Source organism: Crotalus tigris, unplaced genomic scaffold (genome assembly GCF_016545835.1).
Source record: "Crotalus tigris isolate CLP2741 ecotype Arizona unplaced genomic scaffold, ASM1654583v1 scf7180000019259.915256, whole genome shotgun sequence".
In the NCBI taxonomy this organism is placed as follows: Eukaryota; Metazoa; Chordata; class Lepidosauria; order Squamata; family Viperidae; genus Crotalus; species Crotalus tigris.
The window spans coordinates 14,573-34,295 of NW_024097459.1; the positions used below are offsets into that span (position 1 = coordinate 14,573).

Below are 19,723 nucleotides of genomic sequence, written 5' to 3' on the forward strand. Positions count from 1 at the left end.
GTTCATGGTAACCTTTTTAGATTTCTCCATTTTCTGCTCTTCATATATATCGTTCAAGCATGACTCGTCAAGCCTGACTCCTCATTCTATAGGATTTTCCTTAGTTTCTGATGCTTTTCTTTTTCAGGAATTCAACCCATAAGATCCAGCCTAACTTCCCTCAGAATTCATTAAAAACTATTATTCAAGGGTCCAATATGCAGATGTCAGTTTCTCCTTGTCTAAATTCCTGACAGTTCCCTAAATTTCTTCCTGACAGTTAGAACAAATAATCAGCGGAAAAGCTTGCCTTCAAAAGTTGTGGGTGCTTCATCACTAAAGATTTTAAAGAACAGATTATGTAGGTATATGTTTGAAATTGGGGTAGACTAGAAGACCTCCAAAGTCTCTCCCTACTCTGTTATTCTGTTATTCTATAAAATGTTACAATTTCAAAGATACCAGGATGACTGTCCTTAAGATAACAGCTGTCATTACTCCTTCAAACAATTCTTTTGTGCTGGACAGGATTAGGTCCATAGTAGCAGACTTCCTTGTTCTGTCTTCCATCTTCTGACAAGTGAAGTTGCCAACAAAAGAGAATCTATTGGACCTCTGACTCTTAGCAGACTTAGATTTCCAGCAAATGTCAAGATAATTGAAATCTCCCATTATCCCATTATTGCATGTGTCTCTGAAAGAATGATCATTTGACATAGAAAGACCACATGCATCTCCTTTGTCTGCTTAGGTGGTCTAAAATAAACTTCCCTGGTGGCATCACTTTTCTTTCTCTCTTCTTTTATTTTTACCCACATATTTTTAACAGTATTTCCATGCTTTAATTCTAGATTTCTATGCAAGTATATATTTTCTTCTTTTATATGGTATAATATTCATACATTTTCTATTGCACCTGTTACTTTTGCATAGGTTCTAGATTTCTAATACTATGATAAATAAGTATCATTCTATTAAGGTGAAAGTTTCCAATATCATGTGACAAATATAAGTATCATTTCTATCTAGTTTTGTGTTTGTCTTCCTGATTTAGGAAACCTAGTTTACTATGTTTATTTTTCATATTTCTGCATGGGTATGGAGACAAGATATCTGAGATTTGATGAGCATATCTACTAGGTTCACTGTTGTAGTTTTTCCTCTGTCCTACTCTTGTAGTTTGTTAAAGAACAGCCACTGAATAGGCATGTTCAGAGTTCTGTTCTTATATTTATATTCTAAATATAGGTTCTTAGAAATAGTTTCCATCAAAAGCAGTTTAATCCAATAAGATTGTAGCATAAATATGCAAAATATCCTCAGTCTTTCCCTTATTTAGTTGTAGATAAATCAGGAGTATTCCAAATTAATAGTGAAATAGACTTGAGAGATACTGGTCCCTTTTGAATGTACAAGTCATACCCAACAGGCAATGAATTCAACTGCTTTTCATCTGCTTTTGTCTGCAACCAAATGGGCTGATCCGATTGTAGGCAGTCAGTCTTTCTAATAAGAAAATAAAGTAGAGAATATTTAAATGCATATTATTCCAGAAGCAGAGACCCAGGGAACATATTGGTAAAGGACACCAAGAATACAACACTCAAAAATTTACTAGGCATTTGCTGCTCTGTCAATAGTGATGGTAGTGACGACGAGTCAAGCTTCAGAGGCAGAACATTTCCTGTGTGTGGAAGATCTCTATGATTTTTACAGTTACTGAGCAGATTTAAAATGAAAGCAGGATTTTTCTTATAGACTTAAGAGTTTAAATCCAAACCTAACAATGAATAGAAATAATAAATAATAGCAATGATTAATTTCATTAATAGTATACACTTTCTTATCTTCAAAGCAAAAATGCTATTGCTTTTTTGATTTTTTTCAGCAAAAAGAAAGATAGTTCAATAACAATGGGTTCATTTTTTAATATTTGCTTTAATTGATATGAATAAAAAAGAATGCAATAAACTAAAAATAAGAATAAATGGGGTGAAAGAAAAGCATAAAAAACACAAAAATACCTATTTATAGAAAAATAGCTAAATTTTTAAACACAGTATTAAACCTTGATCACATGGAATAGTTGATCAAACCTTTCAATAAATTACTACAGATCCAGTTCATTAATAGAAGGTAAATACATACTATATAACTTCCTATTTTACATTGTCTCCATTATAAAATAGCATTGTTGTTTGTTTGTTTTTGCTATACTTTATCTCAATAAATTCAATCTTATATGGTATATCACTCAAAACATGTTCACAGATCTCAACCGTTTTACTCTTCCCAAAATAATTTTTAGAGAACTATATGATAAAGAAAAGTTCAATAACAGGAAGACAAGTCCATTTTATACTTCCAGCATAATAAAATTTTAAACATTCAGATAACATCCGTTAATATTGAAATTTAACCTGTCTCCTCTTTCTTTCCTTTTACAGAAAGCCCGGTTAGCCAGGATTCGCGTAGCCAAAACAGGAGGTTCCAACGTCTTCCTTCACAGTAAGCGCAATGGCCTCCTCAATGAAGCACTGGAATTGACGGTATGTGGATTAGAAAATGAGAATCTTTACAGCAAAGTTTAAGATCACTCCATCTTATCTTTTTCAGTGTTGTAGGTTAGAATAAATAATAATAATAATAATAATAATAATAATAATAATAATAATGATGATGATGATGATGATGATGATGATGATGATGATGATGATGATGATGATGATGGAAGGGATCTTGGAGTCATCTAGTCCAACCCCCTGCTCAGGTAGGAAACCCAATACCATTTCAGACAAATGGCTGTCCAGTCTCTTCTTAAAAACTTCCAGTGTTGGAGCATTCACCGCTTCTGGAGGCAGGTTGTTCCACTGATTAATTGTTCTAACTGTCAGGAAGTTTCTCTTTAGTTCTAGGTTGCTTCTCTCCTTGATTAGTTTCCATCAATTGCTTCTTGTTCTGCCTTCAGGTGCTTTGGAGAATAGTTTGACTGTTTTTTCTTTGTGGCAGCCCCTGAGATGTTGGAATACTGCTCTCATGTCACCCCTCGTTCTTCTCTTCATTAGACTAGACATACCCAGTTCCAGCAACCGTTCCTTATATGTTTTAGCCTCCAGTCTCCTAATTAACTTTGTTGCTCTTCTGTGCACTCTTTCTAGAGTCTCAACATCTTTTTTACATCGTGGTGACCAAAACTGGATGCAGTATTCCAAGTGTGGCTTTACCAAGGCATTGTAAAGTGGTATTGACACTTTACCACTTTTTATGCTTTAATCCATTCTATGTCTGTACATTTAATAATATTAAATGAAGTGAATTGCTAAATTATGAATATTAATATTAATAGAATAAAATCAGACTCAATTGACAAGTAAACACATCATTCAGGTTAACAAAACCATTATTTTCTAATTAAACATTTGCATGGTCATTAATCAGCACTATGTTTTGTTTGTTTGTTAATTATAGACACAGTCCATTGTTAGATCCATTTATACACATCAAAATGCTTAAATTCCTTACATTCCTTACACTACAAGTTACCAGGTCAGTAATTCTGTTACTTGGAATCTCTGAAAATAGTGACCATCTTAATTTTCTTTTATAAGCACAAAAGACAAGATTCAGACTTAGACATTTAGCCTTGTCCACTGGCATATTTCATCTTGACTAATCAGAATCCTAATATTCAACTGGCCTGAGCTAAATATGATAAAGTAGGATGGAAGTTAAGGGAAGCAAATTTCATCAGCAGCTTTTCCAATCTCTGTATTTGTCCCTGAGGAAAAAAAATATTTCAGTTTTGTTAGAAACCCAGAAGACAGCCTGCCAAAACCCATATTTAAGATGTCAATTTTGCTATAATTAATAACTAACTAGATTGGGAATAAGGATCAATGAATTATACCTCTTTAATTTAAGAGATTTTCAGGGAGATTTTTCTGAGGGCTTTTTAGAAACAAACTATCAAGATAACATTGTCAGAATACTACAACCCTGTGTTGATGTTTCTCCAAACTGGAATTGTTTCCTTTTTTCCTAATAAAACACAACTGCAGACTCAGTTTGCAAATAACAAATTACCTTTAATAAATTCCAACAAGTTCAATTTACTAACTTTTAATAAAGTGAATGACAATGATTAACAACAATAAATTCATCAGCCTAATTGACTCTTGTTCCATTTTTCTTTGGAAGGATTTCAGCTTTTTAGCAATAGCATTTAAACTTATATACCACTTCATAGTGTTTTACAGTATTCTTTAAGTGGTTTACAGAGCCAGCATATTACCCCCAATAATCTGGGTCCTCATTTTACCAACTTTGGAAGGATGGAAGGGTAAGTCAACTTTGAGCCAATCAGAATCAAACGCCAGGCTATGGACAGAGTTAGCCTGAAAAACTGCATTCTAAACATTGCACCATCAGGCACCTCTTATCACCCTAATGTGTTAAATCTCATCATTTTGGAAGAGAAGCTGGTATTGGCTTACTTGACAGGGTATTCCTTTCTCTTTTCTGCCCAAGAATTCTGGAGATTACAGGGCAAAACAATTGGAGAGTAGAGGGACAGGATGCTATTAAGCATGGCTACTCAAAGCTTCAAAGGAGTATTTTGATTTAAAGCCCCTTTATTGTATCAACCCATCAAAGCAGATTCATAAATTGAAGCAGGAACATGCTTCAAAGCAAAGCAACCAAATCATATCAGGTGGCTTCAAAACATACTATAACTTTGAACTTATTTTATAGATGTTGTGGTTTTTCTTCTGCTTCAGAATCTGCAACAGTCAATATTCATCAGGATTATTCATAACTGTTACAGGCCTAGAACTTTCTAATAATATCCAAGACATTCATTTTCTCCTACACCGATCTTGCAGTTCTGGAGGTGTCCTAGCATCCCATTATCTGAATGGTTAGATTTGCACTTCCCCAACTTCACTTTTATGAATAATATTGTGTTGTATATGTACAGCACTATTTCTGACAAGTTGTGAATAGCTAGCAAATAATTCTATTATCTCATCTCCTGGGCTGCCATAGCACTTTTGAGGTGCAACACTAACATTTGGATTTTATTCATTCTCTTAGCTTTCAACTTCTTTTATGCGATCAGCCACAACCTTAAAATTTACTCTTACTTGATTGACTGATACATTTCTGGCATGGTTTTGTCAGTGCAACTGGGAATTTAGTTAAATTCTCTTAGTAGTCTAAATTTGAGCTCAAAAATGTTCAATCTCATATGCATGTTTGGGTCAGTTCCTACTTTTACATTCTGTTAAATTAGGGCAGGTTTAAGTCTCTTGACAATGAAAATTGGATACCAAGTTAACACTTAAAGGTCCTGGCATGAATTTTATTTTACTTTACTTTATTTTAAAAATGGAACTGGCAAGACTATGAAGGCTACTTGTATCTTACTATAACTGATAAGATAGTGCTTCCAAAGAGGACCCAAGATTGGCAAATTGATCTTTTCGAGGGTCTTTTCAGTTCCTGATGTCCAACTAAAATCTACTTATTTTGCAATTTAAACCTATGATTCTTTGTTTTGTTTTCTGGAACAACTCACCTTTGCTGTATCTTCTCCATGATAGAATAGCATGATTCAAAATATATATCCAAAATGAATATTTTGGAATAGTTTTCCCTTGAATGTTACTTTATCTTGAAATACTGAATAGTACTGAAAATACTTGGAGAGATCTCAAATATGCAGGTTACATAAGGAGAATAAGAATATTTTTGAGCTAGAAAAGTTATTCCAAGAAAAGTGGGTAAAAGACCCAAAAGTAGTAATAGAAAGCCCTTGAGTTGATCACAAGACATGTTTGCCAAACAAATTGTTACAAAGAACTCTTCTGGAAGAGTCTCCAAAATAGTGTATATTTTTTCTCATGTTGTATCTTTTACTCTAAATTGTAAATATACATTCAAATTTGCAAAAAGTCATCCTGTTTAATTCTATCCATTGTAGAAGTTGTGTTGCCTTCTGTTCACTAAGGGCAGACAAAAATATTTCTAATGTGGCTTCCAGGCCAAATCCAAGCCCCATTATCTGATACCATGCCTTCTGATTTTATTAATAAGATTTACAATATGTGTGGGTGGGTGGGGCAAGGGGGGAGAATACTCATGATCAGACAGACACACATACATACAAACACACATATTGTATTACCAGAGACACCTATTTCCATATTTCTTTTGATATTTTCTCTAGTTACATCTATGTTTGTAGTGTGGGGACAATTAATTTATTCAGGTTTTTTTATTCAGATTGTCCAATCTTACTCTTGGATGACTCTAACAGGCAAGCTAGCAGCCATCATAAGAGAATATAAAGTTTATTTTCATGTACAACTGCAAAAATGTAGTCATGAAGGATGAGAAGGGGAAATATAATTCCATTTAATAATGTAATCATTAAGGATAGAATTTAAATTAGAGAAAGCATCAAAAAAATTTCAATTTATTGCTGTCTACAGCTTTATTGCCCATTAAAACCAGGTGCCAGTTTTACCTAATGGGAAAAAAGTATTTAACTTTAATACATCTTAGAAATCTTGCTGTCAAACACATTGCACCCTTTGAACACAGCAGAGTGTTGTCGTGACTTGGTTCCTGCTCCCAGTGCCAGCTCCAATGAGTTAATAAATGTCTATGATTTAACTATGCAACCTCAGGGAAGATACTGCAGGAATCTAAATCAGACTCAAGACTGCTTGACGTTTTTATAGCATCACGGTTGCTTGAAACAGATGTGCAGAACATCCTGGAACTTATTTCTGGTCTTTTCTTTTACCTGTTATTTTCATACATTCCTTCCATCAGTGAAGTCCTGCCAGACAAAGTATCATCACTCTAAATACAGCCCCCTGAACACAAATACACACAGCTAAAAAGAAACAGGAAAATATGTTGCTGAAATGAAGCTTTGCAAAACTTGTATTTGGTTGTGTTTGGATGTTACATTTCTGCCTTATACAAATTAAAAATCAAATCATATCATGCAATATTGGAAAATATAATAAGCTGATACATATCTTCTGATTATTATTTATATAGCATACCTGATATGTAAACGTATACAATTCTGCTCTGTTTCTTATTCACTATAAACGTTATTACAAGCTATTACATTTCCCATTGTCTTGAATTGAACTGAGGCTACAGTAACTCATAGTGAATCCACTAGCCTAGATCTGAGTACACCTGATTTAAATATAATCCTTGACAGAATCTCAGTTCTTCTTTCCACTGTGCTTATCAAAATGTTTTTGTTTTTCCTCTGTAACTTTATGGGAGATAGGGATTATTAGATGTTGTTAATACTGCAATTATCAGCTGTCTAAATTCAGGTTGCCATCTATAAAAGCTTACTTTTCTTCCTTATTGGACAATAAATATACAAATCAAGTTTATAAAGCTAATAGATCATAAAGCCCTTCTATGCTGCCCTCTGTTGCCACATTTTCAAAAGTTACTCATTACAGAAGCAAATAGGAATTCCTATGCAATTCTTCTAAGAATCTCAGTTCTTGGAAAAGATAAAAGGCCAACACTGCATTTAAAGTACAGACCTAAACCATTAAGCTTAGAACTATATATCTTGAGTAGATACATAACCTTGTTATGTGCAAAGATAAAACAGGGACCACATTTAGATCCTCAGTTCAGCTGTAGCAGCCATCTAGTGTATTGAGGCTGACTTAATGCTTTTTTGTTTTAAATTCTGTAGGTCATCGACTTAATATACTTGATTGCATTGCCAAATTCATACTGTAAATTGCAGAATTTAAAGCCATAATGTATGGCTCATCAAAATGTTAGCCTACCTCCTCTGAAGATATTACTGTGTCTTTGCTATGTCCCCTTTGACTTTCAGATGATTGTGCTGATGTGCTGCTACCAGTTCATGGAGCATTTGGCCTTATTAGACACAAACCTGGTGAAATCTCCTTACTGCTGGTGCTGACATCACATAATCATACTATAAAAAATTACCATTGGAAAGATACATTTTAAAGAATGAGCTCTTGCATGGCTAAAGCATAGATTGGATGAAGTGGGCACACTCCATATCTCTTTCATCAAATGCTGCCAACCAGTGCAGCTCACAAAGCAGAGGTATTACATATAATAGAAATGCATGCCATCTTCTAGATGGGAGTTTCGTTCCTGAATTTTGAAAAGTGTCGAACAATGCTTTAAAATATGATTAGGCAGCATGACATCTTAGCCAAGTAATTGTGGGCCATTTTCAAAATCTTTGAGGGCATTAGATTCATCTCGTCCATTTTAGTCACTTAATGTGAACAATTTGGAAGAGTAAACTTCACAACATTAGTTGTTTTGATCCAAATGGGTGAATCCTGTAAGTTAGTAGATGTACCTTTTGATGAAGTTGAAGAAAAGATTGTTTAGCACTATAAACATTCTAAAAATGTAAAAATATATCCACCAGTACTGTATATGACAACTTATTTGAAAACATGCAGAAAAAGTGAGATATTCTGATATCTCACTAAGCCAGAATTCTTCAAAATGAGCAAGTATAGCAAGAGAGCCAAAATAAACCATGGAAACTTCTGTGATTTGTATAATGTGATATTTAAAGCAGGACCTCTGGCTTTTTCCCATCACAACAACCCAGAAAAAAAAGCCAGGAACAAATCTTCTCTTTTAACTTTGGCTTATTAAGGCATCCTTCTTTACACATTATGCAAAATAACATAAGAGTAGCTTTTCATGGAAGCAATACAAAAAGAGCTCTGCCAAATCAGATCAAAAGGCAATGGCTTTATCTAGACTTTTTGTCCTCAATCTTTTTCAGCTGAAGAACAGATTGAAACCTAGTAGGATCAGATTCAGGAAACAACTAATGAACTCCAGTAGGCAACCTAGTTGCTCACCTTTGCACTCATGGTGTCTGTACCCATCCCAACTGCTTCCTTTACAACTATTTCACTCTTTGAGGTGTCTGTGTGTTTGTGTGTGCACTGCTGTGCTTTGAGAATGAAGCTAGAGGATAAGGGTTCAATGGGCTAGCCTAACTGGAAAAGTCTAAGGAGCTCAGATAGTTCTAGTTGTTGCGTTATTTAGATAACACTTCTGTTAAAGAGCCATTGTCTGGTCTTTAATGTCATATTGTAGCCAACTAGAAGCTTACAAACAGGATACAATAAGAATAACTTTATTCTCTTTCTGCTGTCCTATAGTTGCTTTTTAAGATGTGCTCCTTGTGATAAAATCGCAATACATGATGTAGCAGCATAACTTCTGAAGAAAACAGATCTGTATCCACAATTGTCATATCACCATGTCCCCACTCATCCTCTAAACCTTTCTCTGTTAGAATTTTGAAACATAAAATCTGGAGTCAATAGCAGCAATCTATAGTGATGCCATAATAAAGTAATGATAATATTCATTATCATACAGTAAATGTATTTTAATGATTCTTTAAAATATGTCCTTGTCAAACATCAATCTAAGTTAAAGGAGCTGTTTTGAGCACATAATTACTGATTTAACATATTTAATGATTTTTGAAAGTCCCAACTATTGAACAAAAAATAAAATAGATAACAATGATTAAAGAAGACATGCTGTGAAATTGAGGTGAAGTTCAAGGTCAGGAAATTTTAATTAAATACATACACATACTTAGCCATATCATTTCTAAAGCATAGCAACAAAAAAGGGGACACTAAAAATAATGTTTTCAGTGTCACCAATATATCTGGTTCTAAGCAAATTATGTCCTTGAATCACAAAATTAGTGGTGTGCACTGCCCATTCACAAAATCTGGGTTTCTATTGCATATCAAAGAGTTTCAGCCACAGAAGTTAATTTAATGAGTATCCTTTAAATAGGTGATGTCCTCATTAGACCAGCATTACAGCAATATTCCAAAAAATAGGTCAGTCACAGTAGATAGAATTTTACAATTTATTGTACTTAATTGAGTTGATGAAAATGTCTAGCAAATTTCATTTGCAATTTCTGATTATGTCAAAATAAATATAAGAAAAGGAAGCAATGCAATGTTATCATTTTGCCAAGTTACAAACTGTTTTCAGAAAATTCTTAAAATAAGGTAGATTTATTCCAGAGTTTGATTCCTTGATGCTTTGGGATTGCTTCAAAATATACTCTTCAAGGACTCTTCCAAGGAGGCACAAAAAGAAAACAAAATGGCCAGCAGAGTCACTAATATAATCTAAATCAGGGGTCCCCAACCCTCGGTCCCTGGACTGGTACTGGGCTGTGGCATGCCAGCAACCGGGCTGCACAAACAAGCAAAGCCCCATCCATGGGATGCAGGCAGAACACAAAACCACATCCCCTCCAGTCCACGGAAAAACCTCTTGTCATGTAACCAGTCCCTGGTGCCCAAAAGGTTGGAGATCTCTGATCTAAATAATTCAGACTGCAGTTGTTTTCAGAACAGGGCTATAGTTCAGATGAGGTAACATGTGTTTTGCATGCAAAAATTCCAGATTCAGATCCAGATACATCAACTCTAATTGAGGTATGATTCAGTATAAGAAGCTTCTCATATCTCCAGGTTTCACTCTAGTCTTAAGTAATAGTGTACTAGTGAAGTAACTGAGAAAGGACTTAGATAAAGCTATAGAGCTATAGAGTTGTGAATATAGCCTTGCTTGGAACAAAATTCTATTTCCTTTGAGATGACATGTGTTTCTTGAATCACAATAGGTAAATAATAGTAATCAGGGTGAATTATCATCAAGCAATCTGTAATGGGAGGTGCTTAATTATTGTCTTTAATTTAACAAGACAGCGTCCATCTGTGCATGCAAAAGTACAGATGGTAGGTATGGGACAAAAAACATAAGCTGCAACCCTATCAAGGACTTGTGCAAGGTAATAGCTGTAAAAAATTAGACTTGCTGCTTTACAATATTATGCTGGGCATAATATTGTAAACACAAAACTATATTGTTTGCTTAATGGTGGATCAAATTAATGATGGCCTTGGAAATGCCTGTAAAGGATTTCCATTTGTCGCAAAATGTTGCACATGCACATGGTCACGTGATGTGATCTGTATGCTTGGCAACTTGGTTACACCTAGCCCCCTGCTGATCACAACAAGCCCCCACCCCCCACATTCATGTGATTGCCATTCACAATCTTCTCTGCCAGCTCCCCTAAAAAGTCTGTGGAGAAGTCAACAGGGAAGGTTGCAAGCTGCTGCACTCTTTTCATCTCTGGGGGCTGACTGAAAGAGCTCCCTGCCAAGCAAGCAGACCCAAAACTGAAATTCTTTTTCAAGGAGCTGCCTGCTGTAGAATTTCAAACTGTACCAGCTTGCATGGAGCTGAAATCCTTTGTGCCTGCTTGCACAGGGCTGAAATCCTATCAGGTCTCCCAGGTGAACCAGACAGGATACATCTCTATATGAGCAAAATCTACTTTATCATAAGGCTACATTAACAGACTCACGCAAGTGTGAAAGTACAAAACTTCCTGCAGCCCCTCTTAACCAGTTGATCCATCAAGACAGGCCCTTTCTCACTTTCTTTCTCTGACCATTAAGCCACTGGGGGAGGAGGGTTGTGCCTCTGTTGTCTGATTGTTTCCAAGGCAGCATCTCTCCCTCTCTTTCCCCGAAGGTATTTTCCACATTCCATTACACTGCCAAAGGATTTCAGCCTCACCCTGCTTGCACAAACTGAATTCGTTTAGCAGGAAATTGAAAAATCTGCTTGCATTTTGCAATGGAGTATTTTCAGCTCCTGAGTGGAGAGGCAGTAAGGAACACAGGTATCTCAGGGATGTAGGGAGGCCCAGTACAGGGCGCATATGAATTTCTTTCTGCTGAAGAGCTGAAACTCCTGCTTGGATTTTGGCAAGGAGAATTTTCAGGCCCTGAGCAGAAAGACAGTAACACGTAGCAGGCCACCTGGCCTCCCAGGGTGTCCCCTACCCAAGGGACCCCACACCCTTTATCTAGGACTCTTGACTGGCAAGATTGCTTAGTGACTACAACTAGGAATGCCAAGATTGCTCTTGTTGAGCAAAATCATCACATGATGTCTTGCTTAACAACTGCTTTGCCTAATGATAGATATTCCAGTTCAAATTGTGGTCATGTCAAGGACTGCCTGTAATTGAATGCCAGTGCCAAGGTTTTATTTTGAATGCTGGGAAAATATAACTTGCTTTCCAAGGACAAGCAAGAGGAAGATGGGAAGGAAGAGATTCATTTTGATTCCCTGCAGTTATGAAGTAATAAACATTTGTTTCTAAAATGATTATTTAGAAAGGTCCTCTGTTTCCCTTCAGAAAATGCTGAATATGAATCACTTGCACAGAGGTGTGATATTTTTTTTTCTGAGTAACTATCAGATCTGCATAATACTGATTATTGATATCACTTGATAGCAGCTCTTCATCCCTGAGGACTGAAATTTAAGTACTTCCAGATAAATGAAGCTTCTTGTCATGTGTGCAGGATTTAGAAATCCATCACATCTTCAGTCACCAGTTTATGAGTAGCTCGGATGTTTCATGCTGAAAATGAAACTGTGGTGCAGCTGTGGCAAAAAGGGGGAGGTTTGGTTTCCATCTTCTCTTGTCTGTGCTGTAAATACCAGCATTTCTTTGGAGTTTTTTAAAACGTATTTGCTACATTGATGTGTACTAACCTCTTCCCAATGTCTATTCTTTCCTATCAAGAACCATGCAACCTGAATTAAATTGTACTTTGTATTTCAGCTGCAGATGTTATTATTGGTGTGTCAAAGAAAGCAGAAGCAGAGCTAACCTAGAATTATAGAAGTTGTTGCTTTGGTGGCACATTTAGGAATGCAAGCCTAAAAAGTCTCCTTTGTGACTTTGGATCTTTTTAGTGCAGTTTTCTAGAGAGACAGAATTTTTTTAAAAAAAACCTTCTAAATTATAGATTTAGTCAATTGTTATATTGTCTGATATGTTTCTGTTCATTCTATTATCCAGGAGTAAAATCTTATTGGCTGTTTTGTAGCAAAAGCAGTCTGAACAACTATTGAAGCCCTTTACCATAGAATAAGATATTCCCAATCTGTTTTTCTTCTGGTCTGGATTACAACTCACATAACCTTCCAATGTTTGTCCAGCTGGGAATTAGGGAAGGCAGCAACTAAGTTTTATTGTGTAGCTTTACCTGCCAATCTATCTTTCTTTCTGTCTCTGTCTTCACCTTTAGTTTATGAGGTAGGAGTTCAGTTCTCTTCCTTTCTTTTTTTAAAATTTAACTACATATATTGGAATAACCTATGCAATAGAACTTGGGCTCTTTCTTATTAGGCAAGGGTATTGAAGCTCAAGAGCACTTATTTGTCTTTTTCTTGCTCATTTTTTCCACATTGCACTTTCAGATGCTGCACAAAATTGCTATTTTCTCTGTACCAATGGTCTCATGGATGCCTTTTCTGTCTGCTTAGGGGTCTATGGAAGATGAGCACAATATCAGCAAAGCCACATCCATCATTGAAAGTCAGCATCACCACCTGCTGCATTGCCTGGAAAAAACAACTGTAAGTAGGAACAGGGAGTGCTTTTGAGTCTGTTTTCACTCAAGCCCATAGAGTTAAAAAAAAAAAAAAAACAGAAAAAGGGGGTATATATTAAATTTAGCCTGCCAGTATTGAGTCAATATTGAGCCTTGATAAGCCTAATTTTTATTGGAGTTCCATATTCTCCTCCCTCCCTGTTGTGGTTGTTATTACATTATGATATATTGCAAATATGCAAAATTGTTATCAAATATACTTGTTAACTACAACTAAGAAAAAAAAGAATCAGAAAAGGAAATATGTGCATAAGGTCTGAAATAGAAGTATGAAACCCGAACTGGCTACTCATTGGCTACTCAATAGTCATACTACAGTATTTAGAATAAGGGTGAATAATGGATGGCCCTTTACATGTTGTATTACATGTTTCCTCATTTTTCACCATTGATTATGCTGGGTAGGGCTGCTAAGATTTGGAAGTACTGTAAAGAACATCTGGAAGACCATCTCTATGGATCAATGATTGATGTACATATGAAAGCAATCTGCTCTATACCAAAACACATTACTCTCTTGCTTACCTGGACTTTGATCATTTGGCCAAATGAGTCAGTATATATGTGTACATGGAATATGCCCCTAAGTGCATATTGAAGGCCCTTACTTGCTCTATGCAATTGCCTCCTAATGATTACTGTTACATTAATATCCATATCTTTATTGTATATTTTATTTATTGCTTTACCTTCTATATCAAATTATAATATTACCTGCCTGCATTGCTTTTTATACAAAGCAATAGATCTTCCTAAATATATGAATTATACATGAGGAAAGTCCTACTGAAGGCCACTTATGGAAACAGAATAGAAAGCCTTGGAGAAATTGTTGTCATTCTTGCAGAAACAAATAGAAAACTTTCACATCTAGAGCACAGAGCAAGAGAATTCTGAAGAATAATGTATTACATAAGCATGTTCTACTATATGCAATAAATGTTGCAGACATGTCTTGAATACTGTCTCCACAATGAAAGCTAACAGAAAAATTCAGAAGACATGTGTTCACTTGAGTTAGGTGAATATGTACAGCTAGCAAGTATAGTTATCTATTGTATTCTTCTTCTAGAAAATTTGAAAGTAACAAAAGAAAGAGTGTGTCCCTAAAATTAAATATATATTTAATTTAATGCACCATGTAATTATTTTATAATTTACAAAAGATACGTCCATAGTAAGGGAGCCTGTCCTTAAATTTATGTTACACACAAAAGTATTTTTGCATTTTCAAACCTACAAATTTGTGTTAAATAGCAGTTAATAAAATCTGCATCCTGATTCTGATTGAACTATAACAAAGGACTCCACTCTGGCAAAGATAAGAATGTAATTATTTTCCTTTGAACACAGAGGTATGGACATGGTTTATCCTGTCCCTAAAATATTCCAAACAAAACCTACAAATTATTTTTCAAGGTTATTAGTATATCATAATCCATGGTGATGATGATGATGATGATGATGTGTTGTCTTGCAGGATTTAGAAAAGTATGTGAGAAAATAGATTGTTCATTACATGAATTGTTTATAAATTTCTTTCCTTAAAATATTATAATAGCTTATTAATTTGGGGTTTTCCAAAATATATGAAATGCATATTTATGTTTTAACTTACATTATTTATAACATAAATAAAAGGGGAGCCACAATAATACCTGAGTTCAAAGTTTTGCTTAGCCATAAATATGACTAGATAATTATGATTTAACTCAGGGGTCTTCAAACTTGGCCCTTTTATGACTTGTGGACTTCAGCTCTCAGAATTCCTCAGCCAGGCATGCTGGCTGAGGAATTCTGGGAGTTGAAGTCCACAAGTCATAAAAGGGCCAATTTTGAAGACCCGAGTTAAATCATACTGCTTTGTGAACATTAAATGGTATATCTTCATACATGCTATCCAAAAGGCTATGGTTGAAAAATGGATACACACATACACACATAATGTAATCCCATTCCAGTATTACAGAATAAACAGGGGAAGAGTAACTAAACTTTATGAATACTGTGTTTGGATGGATTGTGGGGCGCAATAGCATTCTCACTCCCTTCAATATGTATTATGTGTTCTTCGGAAACAAGCTATGTTGTCAGAATAATCTATTCAATGAATAACAATGGTTCAAATAATTAGTTGTTGAATTATTTTCAACATAATTAAACGAGGAATAGGCAAATATATTTCTAAAGCTTTGGAGACTGGCTGTTTAAAGAAATAATTAATGACCAAAGAATATACAATCTGAATGAATAAGAATAAATTATTCACCATTCAGCTGAAATCTGTATCTATCAGAAATAGTAATGAAAATACCTGCAGTGCTACATCAGCATGGGGTTAGATTCAGGTGAGCTTGACTGCAATCTCAATCAGTAATAAATAGCTGTTAAGTTATTGGAAACGGTGTGTTGCTCTTGACCTAACCATATATCATTCTGAACAGAGAAGTTGTCATTCAAGGACTAACATATGGCATGTTCAGTGTGTTTTTCAGTGTTTTCATCAAAATAGTTCATTCAGCATTTGTGCTGAACATGCATGCCTTTCCATCATACTGAACTGATTAAAAAAAAATCACACTTAACACATTGTCTCATTGCAGATTATGAATTCTAGAGCCACCAAAGAGTTATATTTCAGTGTCCCACAATTGCTAGTGGAATGAAGAATGACCTGTACATAAGCATTGCTAACAGGTTTCAAGGGGCAATTCACCTTTCCTTAAATAGAAAGGATGCTTTTGGTATTGTCTATTTTGTTGAAGTTTTGTGTTAAAACATCTGAGATGTGATGAATCATCTCTAAATTCAGCTAATTAAGTAAAACAATGTTGTGAAGGATTTGCTATCAATTTAAAAATAAGCAAATAAATAATGTACTAAAATGTTCAACCTTTTTCTATATGAATATGTAGCTTGTATTCTCTCAGTGGAAAAGCAATATGGACCAAAATCACAATTTCAATTGTTCCATTCAGTAATCACACTAGAACTTTTATTTTATAATTGATCTTTTCCCAGCTTTCCCATCTCTGAATCCCTTTTCCACACACATTCCTACTGTTAATCTACAGCAGCGTTTCTTAATCTTGGCAATTTTAAAATGTGTGGACTTCAACCATCAGAATTGTCCAGGCAGCACATAAAACCATGCATTCTCTGGTCTGTGGAAAAACCTTTGTCCATGGAACCGGTCTCTGGGTGGGGACCTTTGCTATAGAGTGAATAGAGTCAGAACAAAACATCATAATGGTGATGCTCTTTCTCTTATCAAAGCCATAGTTAGTTTCAGCTAAGAGACACTAGTGAATAGGACAGGGTGAACTATTCAAAGGAGCACTTTATAAAACACCCTCTCCTGAAACTTGAAAGCAACCTTGTTCTCCAGAAAGCTTCTAAGATTTGCTCCATTTGCCTGCATTATATGTACATGCATACAGCCATTTCCCTTTATGGAAGTATTCTCTATGCATCTACACACACACAGTAGCTGAGAGGGGAGAAGGATGTATTAGTCAAGTTATTGCTCTGTTATGTACCCCATTCAAAGACTTTATGCGGTCTTAATTCTTTGTTCTGCTCTCCAAAAACAGGATTGCAGACTTACCACTTTATTCAGAAAGATTATTTATTATTTATTTTAGATTTATTCTGGAAGAGTTTGTAATATTGGAATTGCTTCAGGACTAAAAAGACTTTACAGTAGGACACAAAATAGCTTTGCAGTTGGAAATAGAATATATACTTCGTGTAATAGAGGAAGAAGCAGAATCCCTAATGTATTAATTATCTTTCCCCAGGGATAAATTTTCACACTTGACCCAATTGCATGGTTTTCTATTTACAGCTGCTAAAGAATTGTTATAATGTTGTTTTCTTCTCTGTGAGAAGATGCCCAGCTCTTTAAGAGCAGCTGGGGCTCTACTTGCTCTGGTAGAATTACTGGGAATTATTCAGGAAAAAATTCAGGGAATTACTTGTATCTATAACTTCCAGTTAAATGTCCAATGCTGCATGTAGACCTTAAGATCACAAAGGTGGCAAGAATGGGCATTTTAAGGCAGAATACAGGAGAGTTTGAGGAACTTTCTTTAATCTTGATTCTGGGTGTTTGAATTACTATTACTAAGATTTATCACATTAGAGCCATTTATTATTGTTGCTGATGTTGCTTCTCAAAGAAAATTATTTAAGACTATTCTGGAACATGCTTAGTTCCTGGAGAAGTTGAGAAGAACTGGAAATCAGAAAGAGAACCGGAGTTGAGGAAAGATCATCCCTGCAGGTGCCCTGGAGAAAAAGCATAATACTTTCAGAGCAACTGAGGAGATCCAAGGAGAGAATCATGGTGGATGGGCAATGATCCTGGTAATGCTGACTTAGAAAGAGGACTGACACAACAAAGAAAGCTCCAGTTTGTGAAAGAAACAATTAACTAAGCAAGTCAAAGATTAGCAATAAAATTCTTAAGTTATCAGTTTCCATTATCCCTTTATTTTCTGTATAGCCTGAACCAGCATGCAGTCCAAAGGGGCAGAAATGTGGGGGAGGGGAGGAAGGGGAAAGTAACTTGTTAAAAAAAGTTTGGAAAAAAAATCATAATCCAACTTAAAGCCTTTCTACTCCAAATAAAAGAGAGAAGAAAATTGGTTAGAAAAGTAACCAAAACTTTTTCTTGTTACAGGAGAAAAAAGTCAAGGGAGGAGAAAGTTAATCTGAACCTTTAATTTTACCATATAAAGGTTTGGAAATCACATTACAAATTTTATGTCTTCAGCTGCGCTTCAGAAACAGATTTAATAAAAGCATTATGTAATAATTCACAACTAATGCTCAGATAAGGAACAAGGGTTATACTATAATAGTAAATAAAAGTAGGTTTTGTCAAAAGTTTGTTTGTGCTTATTGCCTGGGAATATAACACTACAATATCTTGAAGAATAATTTCCACACAATTCTTCTCTTCCCAATCTTCTCCTTGCCTAATATTTTGCTGTTAAAAGCCTCTAATTATAAATGGGAATGCATGGGTTAATTATAATTAAATCATAACATTACTTGCACTGAAATTTTCCTTGAATAAGGCAGAGCAAGTGCACTGTGCAATCTAGGACTGGAAGCAACCTCAGTTTTTATCAGTCAGCTCTCTGGTTCATGTTGCTTAGGCATTTCCATTTGAGAGAACCTCTATTAGTGAGTTATACAGTAATTTACTTTTTTTCGTGGCTACTTGGGAGACTTCTGTTACCAGTGAGATGATAGTTCAATCTAAAATAAGCTGGAGGAAAGGCCTCATTGCCCATTCAAACGTGTGAGATGCTAGGCAGAATGCTGGGATTGGATTTTGGAATGCTGGAATAGACAATCAATGGTGTTTTTATCTTTTGTTGACATGTTGTCCTGTAGGGATTGTCCTATCTTGTGGATGATCCCCTGTTATCTGTACGAACTTCCACCTTCAAGGTATTTCTTTCTTAATTCAATCTGTTTACTGCCACCTCTGTGTCATGTCTCAAGTGTTGCTTCCTTGCTTGTGATAATCCTGTTTTTTAGTAGATGATGCATGTTGGAGCTTTTTTATTATCTGGTGGCTTTGAGCACTGTTAAGACTATTGAATGAGGGACAGCAATTGCTTTATCTATTTTTAAAAGCTCAAATATGCTTTCAAATATGCTGTTTAATTATTTGATGTGGATGTGGCAGCTTTGAATATGCTAAGATGTTTGTTTTTCCTTTTAACTCTTATCATAAGTAAAGATCCCATTCATTTTTCACGTATTTGCTGAATACCTATATTATGCATTCCTGATCTGCCTATCATTATTTTTTTTAGATTGCAAACTATAACAATTCTATTCCAATATTTCTACTTTCATGTTCTGGATTTATATAAAACATAGTTGAGAATTGTTGTGGCCTGTTGTAAAATTTATGGTAAGTCAGTAGAGCTCAGTGTATGAGGACATTTCATTTTAGGATGAAGTCAAAGGCAAGAAACTTACAGCATGTAAAAGACAGCTACACAATTTATTTGATTGTTGGTAGCTGTCCAGAGTCATTGAAGGTTGGGCAGCCTAGATTTTTTATTATAATGATCAGCCAGAAGTTTAAACTGGATTTTAACATTTTTGTTCAACTATTAAGTCGATGA

At 35.2% G+C, this 19,723-nt stretch overlaps 1 protein-coding gene across 1 annotated transcript in view; it reads left to right on the forward strand.

Annotated features, from left to right (window-relative positions):
• Positions 1-2,073: 2,073 nt before the first annotated feature.
• Positions 2,074-19,723, forward strand: part of LOC120316134 (potassium voltage-gated channel subfamily D member 3-like) — a 30,862-nt gene continuing 13,212 nt past the window's right edge. The window contains exons 1-3 of the mRNA XM_039361368.1: positions 2,074-2,528; positions 13,444-13,536; positions 18,978-19,034. Coding sequence (XP_039217302.1) covers positions 13,450-13,536; positions 18,978-19,034 — 144 coding nt within the window. The 5' untranslated portion in view covers positions 2,074-2,528; positions 13,444-13,449. The remainder of the gene's footprint in view (positions 2,529-13,443; positions 13,537-18,977; positions 19,035-19,723) is intronic.